General features: G+C 72.2%; 4 protein-coding genes across 5 annotated transcripts; 2 read left to right on the top strand and 2 right to left on the bottom strand.

Annotated features, from left to right (window-relative positions):
• Positions 1–311: 311 nt before the first annotated feature.
• DDAH2 (DDAH family member 2, ADMA-independent) lies at positions 312–4,605 on the top strand. Of its 2 annotated transcripts, none has more exons than XM_067316895.1 (7): positions 312–412; positions 1,094–1,782; positions 2,169–2,268; positions 2,353–2,426; positions 2,638–2,757; positions 3,178–3,321; positions 3,716–4,605. In XM_067316895.1, exons 2-7 carry the CDS (start codon positions 1,507–1,509, stop codon positions 3,830–3,832), a joined length of 831 nt encoding a protein of 276 aa, XP_067172996.1. In that variant the 5' UTR covers positions 312–412; positions 1,094–1,506; the 3' UTR covers positions 3,833–4,605. The 2 variants fall into 2 exon arrangements, with proteins under 2 accessions (XP_067172996.1, XP_067172997.1); XM_067316896.1 differs by lacking the exon at positions 312–412 and adding an exon at positions 600–618.
• A 118-nt stretch (positions 4,606–4,723) lies between these two features.
• Positions 4,724–11,120, bottom strand: ABHD16A (abhydrolase domain containing 16A, phospholipase). Its single transcript, XM_067316879.1, has 20 exons — positions 10,961–11,120; positions 10,444–10,500; positions 10,277–10,343; positions 9,894–9,980; positions 9,532–9,617; positions 9,360–9,433; positions 8,941–9,045; positions 8,571–8,685; positions 8,366–8,467; positions 8,209–8,272; positions 7,674–7,723; positions 7,454–7,577; positions 6,780–6,884; positions 6,354–6,417; positions 6,174–6,230; positions 5,999–6,061; positions 5,833–5,909; positions 5,498–5,596; positions 4,997–5,043; positions 4,724–4,823 (listed from the first exon to the last, which is right to left on the bottom strand). Exons 1-20 carry the CDS (start codon positions 11,072–11,074, stop codon positions 4,740–4,742), a joined length of 1,641 nt encoding a protein of 546 aa, XP_067172980.1. The 5' UTR covers positions 11,075–11,120; the 3' UTR covers positions 4,724–4,739.
• Positions 11,121–13,898: 2,778 nt separating this feature from the next.
• CSNK2B (casein kinase 2 beta) lies at positions 13,899–16,178 on the bottom strand. Its single transcript, XM_067316889.1, has 7 exons — positions 16,075–16,178; positions 15,740–15,822; positions 15,556–15,658; positions 14,837–14,952; positions 14,655–14,730; positions 14,318–14,507; positions 13,899–14,227 (listed from the first exon to the last, which is right to left on the bottom strand). Exons 2-7 carry the CDS (start codon positions 15,809–15,811, stop codon positions 14,137–14,139), a joined length of 648 nt encoding a protein of 215 aa, XP_067172990.1. The 5' UTR covers positions 15,812–15,822; positions 16,075–16,178; the 3' UTR covers positions 13,899–14,136.
• Positions 16,179–16,869: 691 nt separating this feature from the next.
• Positions 16,870–18,614, top strand: GPANK1 (G-patch domain and ankyrin repeats 1). Its single transcript, XM_067316887.1, has 3 exons — positions 16,870–16,972; positions 17,285–18,007; positions 18,090–18,614. The coding sequence occupies exons 2-3, from the start codon at positions 17,310–17,312 to the stop codon at positions 18,535–18,537; spliced, it is 1,146 nt and encodes a 381-aa protein (XP_067172988.1). The 5' UTR covers positions 16,870–16,972; positions 17,285–17,309; the 3' UTR covers positions 18,538–18,614.
• Positions 18,615–18,853: the final 239 nt, after the last annotated feature.

The raw sequence follows: 18,853 nt of genomic DNA, 5'->3' as shown, positions 1-18,853 counted from the left end.
CGGGGCCGCTGCTGACGGAAGCACCGGGGGTCTGCGACGCGCGAGGCGGGACCCAGGCGGCTGGGGAGGACAACCCCAGCGTGGTCCCAGTGCCCCCAGTAAGGCCCGTTCCAGTGCCCCCGTGGTCTCGCTCCTGCCTCGAGCTGGTGGGTGGGAGAAGGGGGCGGGGCCTTCCTTGGGTCCCGCCCCAGGGTGGTGCATTCTGCCGAGGCCCCGCCCCCAGGAGGGGCCCGCCCCTGGAGGGGGTGTTCTACCTTGGCCCCGCCCCTGGGCGTGGTACCCTGCTGCGGCTCCGCCCCTGCCGCGGAGACAATGGGCCGCGCGGGCGGGGCCGCCCTGGGCAGCGGCGCCGCGGGGGCTGTCGGGAGCGGGGCGGACCGCGGCTGGCGGACCCGCCGGAGCCGACCCAGCGGTGCGGGGGGGGGAACTGGGGGGACTGGGGGAAATAGGGGGCGGGGGACTGAGACGGGGGCGATGGGGGGAACTGGAGGGGGCTGGGGCAAATGGGGGGTGGGAACTGGCCTGGGGGGAGAGGCGGGGGACTGGGAGGGACTGGAGCGGGACTGGGGGCGTTGGGAGGGACTGGGGAAACTGGTGAGGACTGCGGAGGGGACAGAGGTGAGCTGGGGGGGACGGGACGGGGGGAGCATGGCTGGACTGGGTGTCACTGGGAGAGCTGGGGCTGCACTGGGAGTCTGCTGGGAGAACTGGGGGGCACTGGGAGAGCTGGGGCCAGACTGGAGGTCCACTGGGAGAACTGGGGGGCACTGGGAGAGCTGGGGCCGCCTGGGCCGTCAGCCTGTGGGGCGGGGGGCCCGGACGCCTGGGCCCCGAGGGGCTGAGCCCCAGCCGCCCCCGCCCGGCACATATTTTCCCCCTGAGCGAATCTGGCCCGGTTCCACTCCTGCCTCCACCCGCGGCCAGCGAGTCTGGCAGCCCCAGCTGCCGCTAATCATGGTGTTAATTGCACTGATTTGCGGGGCTGTCATGGGTCTGAGGAGCGTGTAATAACCAGGGTGAATTTGGGGTCGTTTAGGCCTGTTTGTGGGAATCCCCCGCCCCTGCTGACCCCCCCCCCCCGGTTCCCTTGCAGCTTTGGCCCCGTCCTGTGGCGGGAGCTGCCTCGGGGAGAAACCGAGGGAAATCGGGGCACGGAGCTGCCTGCCCCGTGTCGGTGGGGGCTGCCGCGTCTCACTGGCACGGAGGGATCGAGCGATCATGGAGCGAACCTAGGAAATCGGGGACTGAGCCGGCACAACAGCGGATTGCACCCGGGTGATCACAGGCTGAGCTGGGGCGATCACGGACAGAGATCGCGGACCGAGCCCGGGAAATCACGGATTGCAATCACGGAGCGAGCTCAGATGATCATGGACTGAGCCCGTGTGGTCGCGGATTGAGCCCGTGCGGTCGCGGGCTGCGATCCCGGCTGGAGCCCCGGCGATCGCAGCGGGACCCAGCGCTCCGGGCCTGAGCCTGGCTCGTCGCCAGCGTGCGGGGCCGGCGATGGCGGGGCCGGGGGCCTTCGGGCGCTACAGCCACGCGGTGGTGCGGGCGCTGCCCGAGGCGCCAGGGGCCGAGGGCCCGGGGGGGCCGCTGGACCTGGCCAAGGCGCAGCGGCAGCTCGGCGTCTTCGCGGGGATCCTGCGGCAGCAGCTGGGGCTGCAGGTGGTGGCGCTGCCGCCGGTGGCCCCCCGCGCCGTGCTGCTGGAGGACGTGGCCGTGGTGCAGGGCGACACCGCGCTGCTCACCCGGCCCTGGGAGCCTGCCCGCCGTGACGAGGTGCCGGCGACGGGGGGCGGCTGGGACCCCGGGGGGGGGGGGGGCTGGGGGGGGACCCGGACACCTGGGACCACAGGGAAGGCGGGAAACCCGGATGCTGGACACCCGGGACCGGGACATCCTTGGTTTGGGGGTTGAGGGGGCTCAGTGGGGTCCCTTTGGGGGTGTCAGGACCCCTGGTTGGGGGGGGGGAGGCACCAGCTCATGCAGGAGATAGATAGTGCCATTTCTGCCCCCAAACGCCCCCCAATAGGCCCAGAAGGGGTTAATGCCGCCCTCATAGCCCCTGCCCCGGACACCTGGGTCCCTCCCGCAGGGGGCATCGGTGGTGGGTTTTGGGAGGGATTTGGGGGTTCCGGGGACTGGTCCCAGCCCTGTACCGGCAGCTGGGCAGCGTCCGGGCAGTGCTGGAGGAGCTGAAGCTGCGAGTGGTGGCGGTGACGGACGAGGGGGCGACGCTGGACGGCAGCGACGTCCTCTTCACTGGTGAGTGACCCCAGCCTGGCCCCGCGGAGGGGCCCCGGCATCCGGGACGGGCCCCGGTGTCCAGGTGACGGCGCCTCCCCGCAGGCCGCGAATTCTTCGTGGGCATCTCGCGCTGGACCAACCACCGCGGGGCTGAGATGGTCGCCGACGCCTTCCGGGTGAGTGCGGCGGGCCCAGGTGTCCGGGCCGGCCGGGGGGGGGAAGGGAATGCCCCAACACCCCCCGGGGACCCAGGCGTCCAGGTGGCCCTGAGCTGCCCCCAGCGTGTGTGTGTGGGGGGGGGGGGTAGGAGGGTGCTTGGGGGGGGTGTTTCAGGGTGGGGAGGGGAAGGGTCGTCCTGCGGCCCCTCCCGGACGCCTGGGCCCCCAGGACTTTGCGGTCTCCACGGTGCCGGTGGGGGGCGGGGGGCACCTGAAGAGCTTCTGCAGCATGGCCGCCCCCGACACCATCGCCATCGGCAGCAGCGAGGCCGCCCAGCGCGCCATGAAGGTGGGATCGGGGGTCGGGAGGGGTCAGAGGTTGGGGCAGGTGGGGGGGGAACGCCAGGGGTCATAAGGGGCATCATGGGGGTGTCAAGGGTTGCAGGCAGGTCAGGGGCCATGGGAAAGGTCACAGTGGGGGTGGGGTCAGGGGTCATGTGGGGGGTCAGGGGCCACGGGGGGGGGGTCAGAGTGGGGTCGGGGGGGGGGTTAGGGCACATTTGAGGCTGGGGGGGGGGCACAGGGTCGGGGTCCCAGTGGGCAGGTCAGGGGTGTGGGGTGGAGGGTCGTGGGCCGAAGGGGAGGGGTGGAGGCTTGGGGGTCGGGTCAGGGGTTGGGGGTCAGGGTTGGAGGGCCAGGGGTCGCAGGTGCGGGGCGGAGGGTCGGGGGTCGGGCCAGGGGTCGAAGGTGAGGGCTGGGGCCGGCACAGGCCATGGAGCAGCTCTCGGACCACGGCTACGGGCGGCTCTCGGTGCCCGACGACCCGGCCGGGAACTGCCTCTTCGCCCGCCTGGGCCCCGGCGGCTGCGCCCTGGTGCACCGCAGCCCGGAGGAGTTCCCCCACAGCCTGCAGGTGGGGGCGGGGCCACCCGGGGGCGGGGCCGCTGGGGGCGGGGTCTGCTGGGTGGGGCCGCTGGGGGCGGGGCCTCGGAGGGGTGGAGCCAGTGGGGGGGCAGCTGCACCCTGGTGCACTGCAGCCCTGAGGAGTTCCCCCACAGCCTGCAGGTGGGGGCGGAGCCACCTGGGGGTGGAGCCTTGAGGGCGGGGTCTGCCAGGGGGTGGGGCAACCCCAGGGCAGGGGGTGGCAGGAGGGGGCTGGGCCCTGGATGGGTGGGGCCTCATGGGGGAGGGGGTGGGGCCTGGGTGAGGGTGGGGCTTGAGGGCAGGGGCAGGGCCATGGTGGGGGGTGTGGTTCTGGCAGGGGCATGGCCATCCTGGGGGGCGTGTCCTGATGGCCCCGCCCACAGCCCTTCCAGAAGCTGCCGGGCTGCACCCTGGTGCCGGCGTCCTGCTCCGAGGTGGCCAAGCTGGGGGGGGCCCTGAGCTCCTGCGCCCTCCTCGTCAACACCCGCCCCGAGGCCTAGCGACCCCCAGGGCCGTGGGGCGCCCCACGGCGGGATCTGTGGCCCACCGGGACCCCCACGGCCACCGGGACCCCCACGGCCCTGGGGTGCCCCACAGTGGGACCCACAGCCACTGGGAGCCCCACAGTGACCGGGACCCCCCCCCCCATGGCTATGGGGAGCCCCACGGTGAGACCCATGGCGACCAGGACCACTCCCCACCCTGCCGATGGCAGGAATCATCTTGGGCGCTCCTCATCAAGCCTCCAGTGATGAATGATGGCATCAATCGGGAGCAGGACTCGCTCCCCCCCCACCCCCCCCCCATGGACATAGGGAGCCCCATACCGAGTGGGACCCCCCCCCCCGGTGACAGGGCTCCTCCTGCGCTGTCCCCCCCCCCCACAATACCCCCCCCCGATGACTAATGATGACAGTGCCATGAGGAGCAGGACCCCCCCCATGGCCACAGGGGTCCCCCAAAGTCCCTGGCCCCCCTGCCACAGGCCCCCCTGCCACAGGCCCCCCCCCCCCTGTGATTCTTCCCCTCAAAACCAACCCAGGATCCCAGAAATAGGCTCACTCTCCCCCCCCAAATTGGTCCCCCCATTAACTCCATGGGGGGGGGGGCCCCCCCCCCATTTTGGGATCACTGTGAGGGGTTTGGGGGGGGTCATGAGCATGGTAGCGTAGTTGGGGGGGGGTCATGTAGCAGCCCCCCCCCAAGTGGCAGCTGAACCCCTCCCCCGCCTCATTATTTTTAGCTTAATTTGTTAATAAACACCTCAAACGGCTCCGTCTTTCTCTGTCATTGCCTCCCACCCCCAATAAAGGGTCCAGGTCCCCCCCCCCAACCCCCCCATACTGCTCGAGGCCGCAGGTACAAAAAATACCTTTAATGGCGGGGGGGGGGGGGGGCTGGGGGGGGCTAGAGGCGCCAGGGCAGGCGGAAGGCCTGGGGGGGCAGCGGGGCGCAGTGCGATGCCTCGAAGTTCTGCAGGTGCTTCCGCGCCTGGGAGCGGGAGGGGGGGGGGTCAGGGGGCCCTGGCATCCAGGGGGGTCCTGCCCCATCCCACCGAGGACCCCCCCAGACCTCCCCAAATGGACCCCCATGCCCCCCCCCATGGACCCCGGTGTCCAGGTGCCCCCCCCGCAGGGGGCCCCGGTGTCCGGGCGGGCCCTTACCAGGAACAGGGCCAGCTGCCGCCGTCCCTCAGCCGACATGTCTTCGCCTGGGGGGGGGGGGGGGGGCAACGAAGGGTTAATGCTGGGAGGGGGTGGGGCCTGCCCTGGCCCCACCCCTGCAGCCACTCCCACTTCCTGATTGGTTGATGTGGGACCAGCCCCCAAACCCCATCAGCCAATCCCATTTCCCCTCCTCAGACATTGGCCAATCGCCCATTGCAGGCCTGCTTTCCCATTGGCTGAACAGGGAAAGCCCCACCCATCCATGCCTGACCCCATTGGTTGCTCTGCAATGCCAAGCGAACCCGTTGGTCGCTCTGCAGGGCCGAGCACGCCCATTGGCCATCCCACAGGACCGAGCACTCCCATTGGTTGCCCCACTGAACCGAGCACTCCCATTGGCCACCCCACGCAGCCAAGCACCCCCATTGGCCGTGTGTGAGGCTGAGCTGCCCCCATTGGCCTCCCTGCGAGGCCGCGCGCCGCCATTGGCCGACTCACCGACGCTCCAGGGGAAGGGGGGGTCGCGGTCCTCGGCGAAGGAGCTCAGCACCGAGAGGCACCAGCCCTCGTCCACGGCGCAGCGCTGCAGCACGGCCCCTGCGGGCACCGGACGCCTGGGTCCCACGGCTGCCGGGGGGGCTGCCGGGGGGGGCCGGACACCTGGGCCCGCGGGGACGGGGACTGGGGGGGCGCCGGACCGGACCCTGGGGTGGGAGCTGGCAGGGGCGGGGTCAGGGGCTCCCAGACACCTGGGTCCCTGGGGGACGGGGACGGGGGCTGTCCCGGATGCCTGGGTCCCCTCCCCATGGTTGGGGGGGGTCCCGGTCTCTTACCCTCCTCTGCAGGGGTGGCGGCCTCGAGCCACTCGCGCACGACGCGGACGCCCTCGTCGGCCATGATCCTGGGGTAGCTGCGGGGGACGGGGGGGGTCAGAGAGCCCCCAGCTGCCCCAAACGGCCCTGAACCTCCCCAAAATCACCCCAAACTGTCCCCACTCACCGGTGCTGCAGCAGCTTCAGCAGCAGGTCGTTGCCCCGGTTGGAGGCGATGTCCTCAGGGACCCTGCGGAGACCCCGCGGGGCCGAGTCAGGGCGGGCAAGGGGGGCCCAGGCATCCGGGTGCCCCCCATCCCCGTCGCCCCCCCGCCCCGAGGGACCCAGGCGTCCGGGCTCACGTGGTGGTGATGATCTCGTCCTTGGTCCTTCGCACCAGCAGCACCGGACCCTGGTACCTGGGCAGGGAAAGGGGGGGCTGCAGGCGGGGCCCAGGCGTCCAGGCACCCCCAAAGGGGGCCCAGGCATCCGGGCCCCTCCCCACACCCCCCCCAGCCCCACGGGGCCCCAGCACCCAGTACCTGCAGAGCTGCTCCCCGTTGTTGAGGTTCAGGTACTGCCGCACCGTCAGGGTCACCAGATCCCCTGGGGGCCGCAGGGAAGCGGTTAACAAGGCTGTGGTTTAACGGGGGGGCAACCCTCCCCCCCGAATCAACAGGCTGCCCCATAACCCCCCCACTGCCCCCGCAACCCACCTCCTGAACAGGCCGCCCCCTTCCACCCCAGCCAGACAGAAAAGCTCTAATTAATCCACTGCACTAATTAAAGCAGCACATTAATTAAACCACATTAATTAAATTAGTACTTTACCCCCCCACAGAGCCCTGATTGGTTGACAGGTGACCATACAGGGTACTGATTGGCCAGGGGGCTCTCTGCAGGGTCCTGATTGGCCGGCGGGGGCCCCGTGGGGTCCTGATTGGCCGGCGGGGGCCAGGGACACTCACGCCAGCTGCGGGGCAGCACCTTGAGCGCCAGCGGCACCAGGTCGTCGAAGGAGGCGTCGAGCACCAGGGCCCCGACCTCGGGGTACGACATGGCCGCCCAGGTGGCTGCGGGGGGGGATCGCTGGGGGGGGGGCAACCCCGGACCCCCACCAGCCCCCCATAACCCCCCACTGACCCCCATAACCCAAATTATACCCCCCCCAAAAAAACATTAGTCCCCCCCCAGCCCCCACATCACCCCCAATCTCCCCCCATAGCCCTCTCGCAGCCCCATTACCCCCCAAGAGCCCCCATCACCCCCCTCAGGATCCCCCATCACCCCCCAGGATCCCCCATTTCACCCCAGGACCCCTATTACCCCCCTCATTACGCCCATCAGCCCCCCAGGACCCCTGCTACTGCCCCAGGACCTCCATCAGCCCCCCCCAAAACCCCCCCATTTCACCCCAAGGGCCCCCATTACCCCCCCCCAGAACCACCATCAGCCCCCCAGGACCCCCATTACCCCCCCAAGAGCCCCTATTCCTCCCCCCAGGACCCCCATCGCCCCCCAAGACCCCCCCCAGGATCCCCCACTTCACCCCAGAACCCCCCATCAGCCTCCCAGGATTCCCCATTATCCCCCAGCACCCTCATCACCCTCCTGGGCCTCCCCCAGGGCCCCCCCCGGGTACCGGTGAAGCCCCCGATGGACCAGGCGTAGATGATGATGTCGCGGGGGGCGAAGCCGAGCCGGTGCAGCGCGTACTGCATCACCACGTCCATGGCATTGGCCTCGCTCTGCGGCAGCGGCACCCCCTGCGCGGGGGCGGGGGGGTGAGGAGGGCCGGCCCAGACGCCGGGGCCCCCCAGACACCTGGGTCCTCGCCCCCGCGGGGGCAGGCAGGGACTCACTGTGCTGCCCGCGAAGCCGGGGTGGTTCCAGCCCAGGACGGAGTATCCGGCTGCGGGAGAGAAGGATGGTGTCGCCCCGAGTGCTGGGGCCAATTGGACCATGGACCCCCAAAGGGGATGGGAAGAGCCAAGGACCCCCTAAAAGGGAACAGACTGGCCCAGAGACACCCCCCCCCCCCAAAAGGGGATGCAAAAAAACCAGGAACTCCCTAAATAAGGATGTGAAAACCCAGGAACCACCAAAAGGGAATAAAAAAAATAGAAACCTCCCCAAAAGGGAATGGAAAAACCCTGGAAGCTCCCCAAAAGGGGATGGGAAAGCCCAGGGACCCCCCCCAAAAGGGGATGGGAAAGCCCAGGGACCCCCCCCAAAAGGGAATGGGCCAGCCCAGGGACAACCCCAAATAAAAGGGGGTGTCCGGGCCGGCCCACAGCACCCGGGGGGGGGGGTCCGAGCTGGTGCACGGTGCCCGGAGGGGGGGCCGGGCCAGTCCACGGCACACAGGGGGGTCTGGGGGGGGGGTCCAGTCCGTACCATCAAGGGGGGTGGAGAGGCAGCCGACCTCGTAGAACCCGGCGTTGCCCTCGCAGCAGATCACCTGGAGGGCAGATGGGGTCACGACCCCCCGAAACGCTGACCCCCCCACCGAGCCTGTCCCGGGCCGGACGCCTGGGCCCCGCGCCGTCCTCACCAGCTTCTTGCCCTGGGGCTCGGGGCCGCCGCGCCGGTCCATGAACATGGTGTCGATCTCGTTGCCGTCGCAGGCCAGCAGCTTGGCGCGTTCGCCGTGACACTGCGCCGCGGGGAGGGGAGGGGTCAGGGCGCCCGGACGCCGGGGCCCTGCCGCGGGGGGGGGGGGGGGGTGTGGGAACGCCCGGACGCCGGGGCCCGCTCACCTCCTCGACGAGGCGGGCCTGGCCCTGCAGCAGCACGGGCATCAGGGCCTTCTGCAGCAGGTAGACGGAGCCGGGGTAGAGCATGCGGCGCCCCAGCGTGTGGGCCAGCACGAAGCTGCGGCGGGGAGGGGGGAGCCCGCGGGGGCGGAGCCAGCACGTGGGTGGAGCCAACGCGTGGGTGGAGCCAGCACATGGGTGGAGCCAGCAGGGGGCAGAGTCAGTGGGGGGGTGGAGTCATTACCAGCTCTGCCCCCACCTGGCTGCCACCCACCTCCCGGCCAGTTGTCACAGCAACGCTGCCCCGCCCCTCCCACCCCGCCCCCCCGGGGGCGGGGCCACCACGAGCCCCACCCCCTAGGGCGGAGCCTACCTGGCCAGCTGGCAGGGCAGCTTGCGGAGGGCTCCCAAGAGGCTGCGGGCGGCGCCGCGGGGGCGGGGGGGCAGCCGGAGCAGCGGGGCCCCCCGGGCGTCCCACCTGCGGGCACCCGCGCGTCAGCCCCACGGCGGGGGCAGCCGGGCGCCTGGGGCCACGCGGGGGGGGGGGGACGGGGGGCTGCCCGGATGCCTGGGACCACGTGGGGGGCTGCCCGGACGCCTGGGACCACAGCGGGGGGCAGGTGGGGGTCTGGGTGCCGGTGCTGGGGCCGGACTCCTGGGTGCCCAGGGCTGGGTGGTGCTGGGGATCGCGTGGGGCCAGACGCCGGGGTCCCGGGGTTAGGGGGGTCCCGGACATCTGGGTCCTGGGTTAGGGGGGCAGCCCGGACGCCGGGACCCGCTGTCCTCACCCACCGGCTGGGGGCGGCGTCCCAGCGGAAGTCCACGGGCCAGCTCCGGAAGTCGAAGTTGTAGTTGGCGAGTTTGCGCTGCGGGAAGGGGCAGGGTGAGGGGGGAGGCGGGGGGACACCGGGGGGGCGCAGGGTGACACCGAGTGACACCGGGGGGGCACGGGGCGGTGGCGCACCTTCACCTCCGGGGTGCCCAGGCGGTGGCTGTCCTCCAGCACCGAGATGAACTGCACGTACTGGGGGTTCGTCCAGCGCCCGATGCCTGCGGGGGACGGGGCTGCCCAGGGCCTGGCCAGGGCCCAGGCGTCCGGGGACCCCCTCCCCCAGGGGCCCAGGGAATCCCCCTTCCCCCCTCCCCCAGGGCCCCGTCCTCGAGGGGCCCAGGTGTCCGAGCACCCCTTGCCCTGCCCCGGCAACCCCCGTAGCTGGGTAACCCCCCGCACCCTCCCCCAGGGACCCAGGCATCCCCCTTCCCCCCTCCCCCAGGGGCCCCGGCGTCCGGCCCCCCCGTCGCGGGGGCCCCGGCGTCCGGCCCCACCTCGCAGACAGGCCACCCCGGCCAGCAGCAGCACCACGGTGGCGGCGCAGTGCGAGAGCGGCACCACCCGCGACAGTGTCAGCAGCCCTGGGGGCACCGGGGGGGCGAGTCAGGGAGGGCAACGGCCCCCCCCAACCCCCCCTGGAGCCCCCAAAATCCCCCCGGACCAGACCCTGACCCTCCAACGCCCCCAAATCCCCCTCCAACCCCCCCACACCACCTCTGGCCCCCCCAGCAGCACTGGGGGCCCCCCCAGTGCCCTCAAATCCCCCCCAGCACCCCCCAAATACCCCCCAAATACCCCTGACAGCTCCCATCCCCCCACCGCCACCCCAAATCCCCTCTGGTGCCCCCAAATCCCCCCCAGACACCCCAGCCCCCACCTTTGCGGTAGAGGTAAACGAAGGCCAGGGGCGACGCGTAGCACGAGACCGACCAGAGCACCGAGGCCTGAGGGCAGAGCGTTACCGGGCGCCCGGACACCAGGGCCCCGCGGAGCAGCCGGGCCCCCCGGATGCCGGAGCCCCCGGGCACCGGGGCCCGCGCTCACCAGGGCCAGGACGCTGTCGGCGTGCTTCTCCAGGCTGCGCGGTTGGTAGTACGAGTCCTGTGGGACCGAGCGTCAGGCGGCGCCGCCATGGCGACCGCGCGGGGCAACGTGGCGACCGTGTTGGGCATCACGGCGACCGTGCTCGACGCCATGGCGACCGCGCGGGGTGACACAGTGACCGCGCCGGGCGTCACCGCGACCGCGCGTCCCCCCAGCAGCGTTGCGATGCTCACAACATCCCCGTGGGCCCCATGTTGGTGTCATGGCTGCCAACCCCATGGCCACCATCTCGCGGGTGCCATGACAACCCCGAAGCCCTGGTGATGACGTCATGCCAACCCCTCGGCCCCCACGTCATGACAACCCCATGGACACGGTGATGATGTCACACCAACCCCACGGCCGCCGTGTCCCCGTCGCCATGACAACCGCAGCTGATGTCACGGCAGCCCCACGGCGGCGGCCGCGTCCCCGTCGCCATGACAACCGCCCCCGCGGCCCGCCGCGCCCGACTCACCCAGGACGGCTCCTCCCGGACCCCGGCCGCGCCGCGGGGCGCCGGGCCCGGCCCGCGGTACCGGTAGACGCGGTAGAGCCGCGGCCCCAGGACGCAGCTCAGCAGCTTCGCCATCTTGGGCCGGGCCGGGGCGGCGGGAGGGGCGGGGGCGGGACTTCCGGGAACGCTACGGAAGCCCGCGAGCACCGAGCCGCAGCGCGCCGCTTTCGAAACGCGCCGCCGCCGCCGCCGCCAGGGACGGGGCGCCGCTGGGGTCAAGATTCGCCACAAGGTGCTTCGCCCCCCCCCCCCCCTTAAAGGGCTAGGGGCCACTTTCCCTGGGACCCCCCAGGTGACCTCAGTGGGGGCGTTGCCATGGCAACAGCTGCCCCGAGGCGCCATGTTGGGGGGCAGTTTTAGAGGTGACATGTGGGGTCAAGATGGTGTCGCTGCTTCCAGGGTCACTCACTCTTTATTGGCCTGCGCTGGTGCCACAAAACACTCCGAAACACCCCAAAACCAGGCCCCGAAATTCCCATCTCACGCAGGGGTGATCGGACCGGTGCCTCTGGCCCGGACGTCACCTCACCCCCGGCTGTGGGTGCCCTGGCCCACAAGGAGGGGAGGGGGCTCGGGGCTGGATTTGGGGCTGGATTTGGGGCCAGATTCCAGGAACTGGGGCTGGTTTTAGGGCCGGGTCAGGTTCAGGTTCAGGGGGGGGGGTTGGGGCCAGGTTTGGGGGCAGGTTTGGGCGTTTCGGGGCCGGGGTGGAGGTCGGGGGCCGGTCAGCGCAGGGGCCACCAGAGGCCGAGGAGGGCGCCCAGCCCCAGCCCCAGGGCGGGGGGCAGCGCGGGGGCGGCCGCATTGCACAGCGTCGTGTTGCAGCACGAGAGCTCCAGCAGCTCCGAGGAGTTGCGGTGGCAGGACTCCGGCACGACGCAGTCGTACTGCGAGAACACAGCGACCTTCCCTGCGGGGCCAGGGTGAGCCGCGTACCCGGACGCCTGGGCCCCTGGACACCTGGGTCCCCTTCCCAGATGTCTGGGTCCCCCCCCGAAAGCCTGAGTCCCCTCCCAAATACCCGAGTCCCCTCCCTGGGCACCTGACCCCCCCGGACACGTGTGTCCCCTCCCCAGATGTCTGGGCCCCCCTCGAATGCCTGAGTCCCCTCCCGGATGCCCGAGTCCCCCCCCAAAATGCCTGAGTCCCCCCCCAGACACCTGGGTCCCCTCCTACCCTAGGTGTCCCCCTTCTCCTGGACACCTGGGCCCCCCCCAGACACGTGTGTCCCCTCCCCAGATGTCTGGGCCACCTCCCAGATGCCCGAGTCCCCCCCCCGGACGCCTGGGTCCCCTCCCGGACGCCTGGGTCCCTCCCGGTGGCGGCGGGGCCTTACCGAAGGAGAACGTGGCGGAGCTGCAGACTTGGCTGCCGTTGGCGGTGCAGGTCTGGGCCGAGCTCAGGCAGACGCCCTGGAACTTCACCGCGCACTGGTTGCACCGGAGGCCGCCGGCTGGGAGAGGACGGGGGTCGCGCGAGGGCCCCAGACGCTTGGGTCCCCTCGTCCGCCGCCCCCCGGCAGGTCCTGGTGCCTCGAGGTGCCCCCCCCCCCCCCGGGGGCCCAGGAGTCCGGGGCTGAGTCACCCCCCCCCCCCCCCAGGGCTGCACCCAGGAGCCACAAGAGGTTTCGGAGCAAACAGCCTTGCCCCGGCACAGCCGCCCGCCGCGCGGGGACAGGCCGAGGGCCCAGGAGTCCGGGCGCCCTCCCCACCCTGCAGCCCCGGTGGCCCCAGGGGTCCCCGCTGCCCCCCAAGAACCCTGGGCAGCCCCACATCACCCCCCCCCCCTGTCCCCAGACGCCTGGGCACCTCCACCCCATGACCCCTTGGGGACCCAGGCGTCCGGGTGTCCCCATCCTGCCCCACGCGCCCCCCCCCACCCCCAGGGACCCAGGCGTCCGGGCCCCGGCGGCGCTCACCCCCCCGGGCCAGCAGCAGCAGCAGCAGGGGCAGCAGGAGCCGCAGGGCCATGGTGGGGCTCCGGGACGGGGCTGGGCGTCGAGTGTCCCCCCCCCGGGGCCACCGCGGCTTTATAAGAGCCAGGTGCGGCTGCGAGGCCACACCCCGGCCCGGACGCCTGGGTCCCTGGGGCAGTGGCACTGCCCCCCCCCCCACCCCATGGTGCCCCCGGGGGGGGGGTGTAACCATGGTGACCCAAACAGGGGCCCGGGGACACCCCAGGGTGGGGCTGTCAAGGAAGCGGGTGCCTGGACGCCTGGGGGCGGGGGTCCGTGGGGCAGAGCAGGAAGCGGCAGGGCCCGGACACCTGGGCCCGTTCCCGGGGAGATTCCCCGGCTTTTGTGCGCTGGGAGGGGAGAGCAAACACAGCTAATCCGGGCCGGGCCGGGCCGGGAACGCCGCTGCCTGGAGATGCCCCCAGGAGTCCAGGTAGCCCATTTCCCCCCCCCGCTGTCCCCCCCCCCCAGGGGCCCAGGTGTCCGGGGCCGGTCCCCCACCAGCCCCCCAGGACCTGGGCATCCGGGCGCCCCCCCACGAGGGATCCAGGCGTCCGGGGCCTCGCCGGGGCGAGAGGCAGCCGCCCCCTCGCAGGCGTGTTGCGTGTCCGGACGTGTGCGCCCGGCCCGGCCCGTGTCAAGCCGCGCGCGTGACCCCTGCGCCCAGCTGCTTCCCGTGCGCAGAGACGTCTCCCCCATCCCGCGACCCGTGTAGGGACACGCGCGTGGCCAACCCGTGCGTGGGGACTCGTCCCGCGCCTGGACACACGCGTGACCGGAGCCACGGGCCCCGTCCCACGTCATGACACGCGTGGCCCAGCCCATGCGGACACAGGGCCTGCAGCGACGCCCTCCCTCCCCGCCGCTTTGGGTCTTTCTCAGCACAAAAACAAACAGTTTGGCGTTCTTTAGCAAAGACCTGACAAAAAAACAGCTTGCTCGTGCTTCGTTTTTCTGAAATTTTTTTTTTCATTTTGTAGTTTAAGTCTGAGAAAAATCAACCAAAAACAGATCAATTTAAACAGCACGTAGGGTTGGGAGGGGGTCTCAGACCTGCCCTGCGGAGGGACCCGACCCAAAAAACGCGACGGGAAAAGAAAGGAAAGACAAGGCAGAAGCAACCCCTTGCTGCAGGGGGAGAGGAGTGGGGAGAGGAGGGACCCAGGCGTCCGGGGCGGCTGGCTCAGCGGATGGTTTTCACCGGGCTCTTGAAGTTGCTGGCGGCCTGGAGCTGCAGCTGGTACGCCATGGGGTGGATCTTGAAACCGTACAGCCTGGAAGAGAAGCAGAAAGTGTCAGGAGAGTGCTGAAGTGTCAGTAGGTTCCAGAGTGAACGCCCCGGAGAGCGAGGGGCCAGGGCTCACCTGGGCACGAACTGGTTGGCAGGCCGCTTGGGCCGGTACTCGGGGTGCACCATGAAGAGCATGTGGGGGAAGCCGGTGCCGAAGTAGGCGCCGTCGGTGTGGTGGTGCCGCGAGGACTTGGGGGTGTAGACGTCCATGCACTTGGGGCAGTAGAGCTTCACCATCGCCTCCCCGGGGATGTCCGAGAGCCCTGCGCCGCAGGGAGCCTCAGGGGGGCCCAGGCATCCGGGCTCCTTCGTGCCCCCCCCCCCCCCCCGAGAGAACCCCAGCGTCCGGGCACCCTCCCCTCCCCAACACCCGCCGCCCGGGGGCCCAGGAGTCCGGGCCCCGCCCCTACCGATGGGCAGCATGGGCTGGTTCTCGCAGTAGACGCGGGGGCAGTAGCCGAAGTCGCCCTGCTGGTACTTCTCGAGCTGGGGGGAGCGAGAGGGGCCGTGAGGGGGGGCCGGGGGGCACGGGGGGGGGGGCGCAGAGGGCCCCGCCCGGCCCCGGGGCAGCGTGGGCCGGCGGAGGACCCACCATCTGGGCGATGCCGCGGTTGGTGAGGATGTAGCGCGCGTGGATGAGGCCGTAGAGCATCTCGGCCGCCTGCTCGATGAGGTCGCTCTGGTTGGGGTTGTCCTCCAGCTCCTCGTCTGCGCGGGCGGGTCAGGGGGGGGCCCAGGCGTCCGGGCCCCCCTGCTGGACCCCCTTAGGGGGTGCCGAACCCCCCAGAGACCCCCTCAAAGGGTCCGAGCCCAACTCAGGACCCCCTGGACCCCCCCCAGGACCTCCCTGTTCCCTCCGCGACCCATCAAAGACCCCCAAGCCCCTGCCCAGACCCCCCTGGACCCCCCCAGAAATACACACACACACCCACACCGGGACCCCCAGGGACCCCCTGGACCCCTGCAGCCCCCCCCCCCAGGACCCCCAATCCTCTGAAGGAGTCCCCCAGGATCCCCTGGAACCACAGACCCCCACCGGGACCCCCCTGGACCCCCACACAGCCCCCTGGGACCCCCCTGGACCCCCAACCCCTCCCCAAGACCCCCCCAGGAATTCTCACAGCCCCCCAGGACCCTTCCCGGCCCCCCCCAGGACCCCCGTGACCTTCCCACAGATCCCTCTGGCCCCCCACAACTCCCCTGGGACCCGTCAGGGACCCTCAACCCTTCTCTAGATCCTCCTGAACCCACCCCAAACCCCGCAGAGACCCTCACAGCCCCCCCAGCCCCCCCCCCGGAGCCCCCCGGCACCTGGCTCCAGGTCGAGGATCATGTCAAGCGCCTGGCGGTAGTGCGGCACCTGCTCGTTGAGCCCTGTCAGGTTGAACTTGTCCTGGATGTAGTCCTCATCCACCTGCGGGGGGAGGCCGGCGTGAGGAGCCAGGCATCCGGGCGCCCCCCGAGGGGGCCCAGGTGTCCGGGCAGCCCTGCTCACCTCGCAGAAGAACTCGTTGCCGCGGAGGCCACAGAACCAGGAGATCCAGGAAACCTCCTCGGAGCTGCTCATGGTCCCGGAGTCTGGGGGAGGCGGGGGGTGAGGCCGGGGCGACCCCCCCGCCCGGGCACCCAGGCGTCCGAGGCCTCTTCACCCCCCCTCCCCGGGGACCCAGGCGTCCGGGGCCCTTCAACCCCCCCGGGGATGCAGGCGGCCGGGGCCCGGCTCTCCCCCAACCACGACCCCCCCCTGCACCCCGCCCCCCCGGGACCCAGGCATCCGGGCCCCCCTTGGCCACGCCCCCCCCCGGGGGCCCAGGCGTCCGGGCCCCTCACCGCGGCTCTCAGGGGGCGAATAAGGGGCCGCGCAGCGCCAACCCTCCCCGCAGCAAGGCCGCCCTGCGCCGCGCCGCCCCGCGCATGCGCCGCCGCGGGGGCCGCCGGGAACTGGAGTCCGCGACGACCCGGAAGCCGCCCCCGCCGCCGGCCAATCGCAGGACGCCGCTCGGCCGCTGGCCAATCGCGGACCGCCGCTCGCCTACAGCTCCCGGCGGCCCCCGCGCGGGCGGAGCGGGGTGGGAGAAGGCGCCCTCTACCACGTGACGCGGCGGGGGACTACGGCTGCGCGATCTGCCGCCGGCGCCGGTCACGTGGGCCGGCGCACAGCACGGCGGGAGTTGTAGTCCTGCGGCTCCGCCCCTGCCAGAGAGGTGAATGGCGCGGCGGGGGGCTGAGAACTACAACCACGCGGAGGGGGCCCGTTACACCCCGCTAAACACCGCGAGAGGAGGCAGGGCCTGCGCTAAGTGGGCGTGGCTTAGCCTTAATCGGCAAAAGGGGCGTTTCTACAGGCAGCAGCCTTAACTCCGCTGTTACCATGACCACGGGGCGGGGGCGAGCCCGCGGGGGGGCGGGGCCTCGCACGCCCCGCCCCGCGTTACCGTCGTTGTAGGCGAGGGTGGTCCAGCGGCGGCCGGGCCGGGGCCGCGCCCGCGGCTCCCGCTGACACATGGTCCCGGGGCGCCTCCGGGGCGGACGGCGGCGCCGCGCGGGGGGTTGTAGGGGCCGCGCCAACGGCGCCAACGGCCCCCGGGAGGTGCGCGAGCATGCGCATGCGCTAGGCGCGGGGGGGGGAACGCGCATGCGCACGCTCTCCCCGCCCCTCCCCGTCCCCCAGTGGTGCGCATGCGCGCCGGAGCGCGGCGGCCTGGCGCTCTGCTCCGCCGTCTCTATGGTGAGTTGGGGGGCTGGAGGGGGGCGGCTTGCCCCGATGTGGGGCTGCTCCCCCCGGGGATCTGCCCCATCGCCGGGGGGGCCTGGACTTGCCCCATCGCCCGCTACTCGGGGCCTGTATCTGCCCCATGGCCCCCCCCTCGTGCTTATCCACATCCCTGGGCCTGGCCCTTCCATAGGGCCCTGCCCCACGTCCCCCCCCCAGTGCCGGGGCCCGTCCCAAACCCCCTTCTCTAGGGCGACCCCCCGCCAGGGCCCTGCCCCACATCCCCCCGACCCCCCCGTCCTGACCCGGCCTCTCCCCCTGCCTCAGCGCTGAGCCGCCGCCGGGCCCCGCCATGGCCCAGCTCATCGCCTTCACTCGCGCCCGGGACGAGACCGACTGCTGGAAGGACGGACACCTCCAGAAGCGCCCCGCCGCCCCCGAGCAGCCCGGTGGCCTGGCCGGTGACGAGGCGCGGCGCTTCTATGAGAGCCTCCTGGCCGGGGAGGACGGGGCCGGCCCCTCCGAGCCCCCCCAGGCCTCCTCCGAGCCACCTCCGACCTCCTCCGAGCCACCTCCGACCTCCTCCGAGCCACCTCCGACCTCCTCCGAGCCCCCCCTGGCCTCCTCTGAGCCACCTCCGACCTCCTCCGAGCCCCCCCAGGCCTCCTCCGAGCCTCCTCCAGCCTCCTCGGAGCCGCCTCCGCCCCGCCGCAAGCCCCCCGCGGCCCCGCCGGGCCCCACCGACACCCGCCGGGGCAACGCGCTGCTGAAGGCGGCTCAGGACGGCGACCTGCGCACCCTGCGGCGGCTGCTGGAGAAGGAGGGCTGCGACGTCAACTACCGGGACGGCTTCGCCTGGACCGCGCTGATGTGCGCAGCCCGTGCAGGGCGGGTGGCCGCCGTGCGCTACCTCCTGCGCCGCGGGGCTGCCCGGGTGGGCGTCCGCGAGGCCGGGGGCCGCGACGCCGCCGGGCTGGCCGAGGACGCTGGGCACCGCGGGCTGGCGCGGCTGCTGCGCGAGTGGCAGCCAGAGCCGCGGGAGGCGCCACGGTAAGTCGGTGCCCGGGCGGCGGCGGTGGCAGGGCCGGACAGGCACCTGCAGCCGCCCCGATGCCTCCTCTCCCTGCTGCAGGCCGGCCCCAGCGGAGCGGCGCTTCTGCAGCGTCTGCGGGACGTACTACACCGAGGAGAGCGCGGCGCAGCACGAGCGTTCCACTGCCCACCTCTTCAGCCGGGGCGACCCGGCGCCGCCCGCCCGCTACCACATCCCCGAGACCAACGTTGGCTTCCGGCTCCTCGTCAAGGGCGGCTGGGACGGCCGCGCTGGGCTGGGCCCCGCTGGTGACGGGCGCCGCTTCCCCGTGCAGACCCTCCTCAAGCGGGACCACCAGGGCCTGGGCTGCCCCAGCGCCCTCCGGCCCCGCGTCACCCACTTCGAGGCCCGCGACGCTGCTGCCGTGGCCGAGCCGCCCAAGCCACGGGCTGAGCGGGCCGGAGCGGCGGGGAAGCGCCAGGCCCAGCGCCGGGAGGCCGCCGCACGGGCCTGGGAGCGCGACCTCCGCGCCTACATGGGCCGCTGAGCGCCAGCGGCCCCGGCCGCCAGGGCCTGCCCCAGCCCCCCTCCCACTGGCGGCGCAATTGGGGCAGAAACCCAGCTTCCGCGTGCTGGGCAACGCAGCCGGCGCTGCCCGGGCCTCCGGAGCTGCTCGCTGCGGCGCCGCCGGTGAGTCTGATCTGCCGGGGCGCAGCGTAACCCCGGCGCGACGTGGTGTCGGGGGTCTGCAGTGCCGCTCTGGGCCCCCGAATCGCCCCCAGCCCGGGGCCGGCCCTCCCTGCCCCCGTTGACCCTCCCTGTTCCCCCTCGTTCGCCCTGCGGATCCCCCGTTGATTACCCGC

This window comes from Apteryx mantelli, unplaced genomic scaffold, assembly GCF_036417845.1.
Source record: "Apteryx mantelli isolate bAptMan1 unplaced genomic scaffold, bAptMan1.hap1 HAP1_SCAFFOLD_163, whole genome shotgun sequence".
In the NCBI taxonomy this organism is placed as follows: domain Eukaryota; kingdom Metazoa; phylum Chordata; class Aves; order Apterygiformes; family Apterygidae; genus Apteryx; species Apteryx mantelli.
Note: the sequence above shows the minus strand (reverse complement) of the source record. Positions and strands in the feature narration are given on the sequence as shown.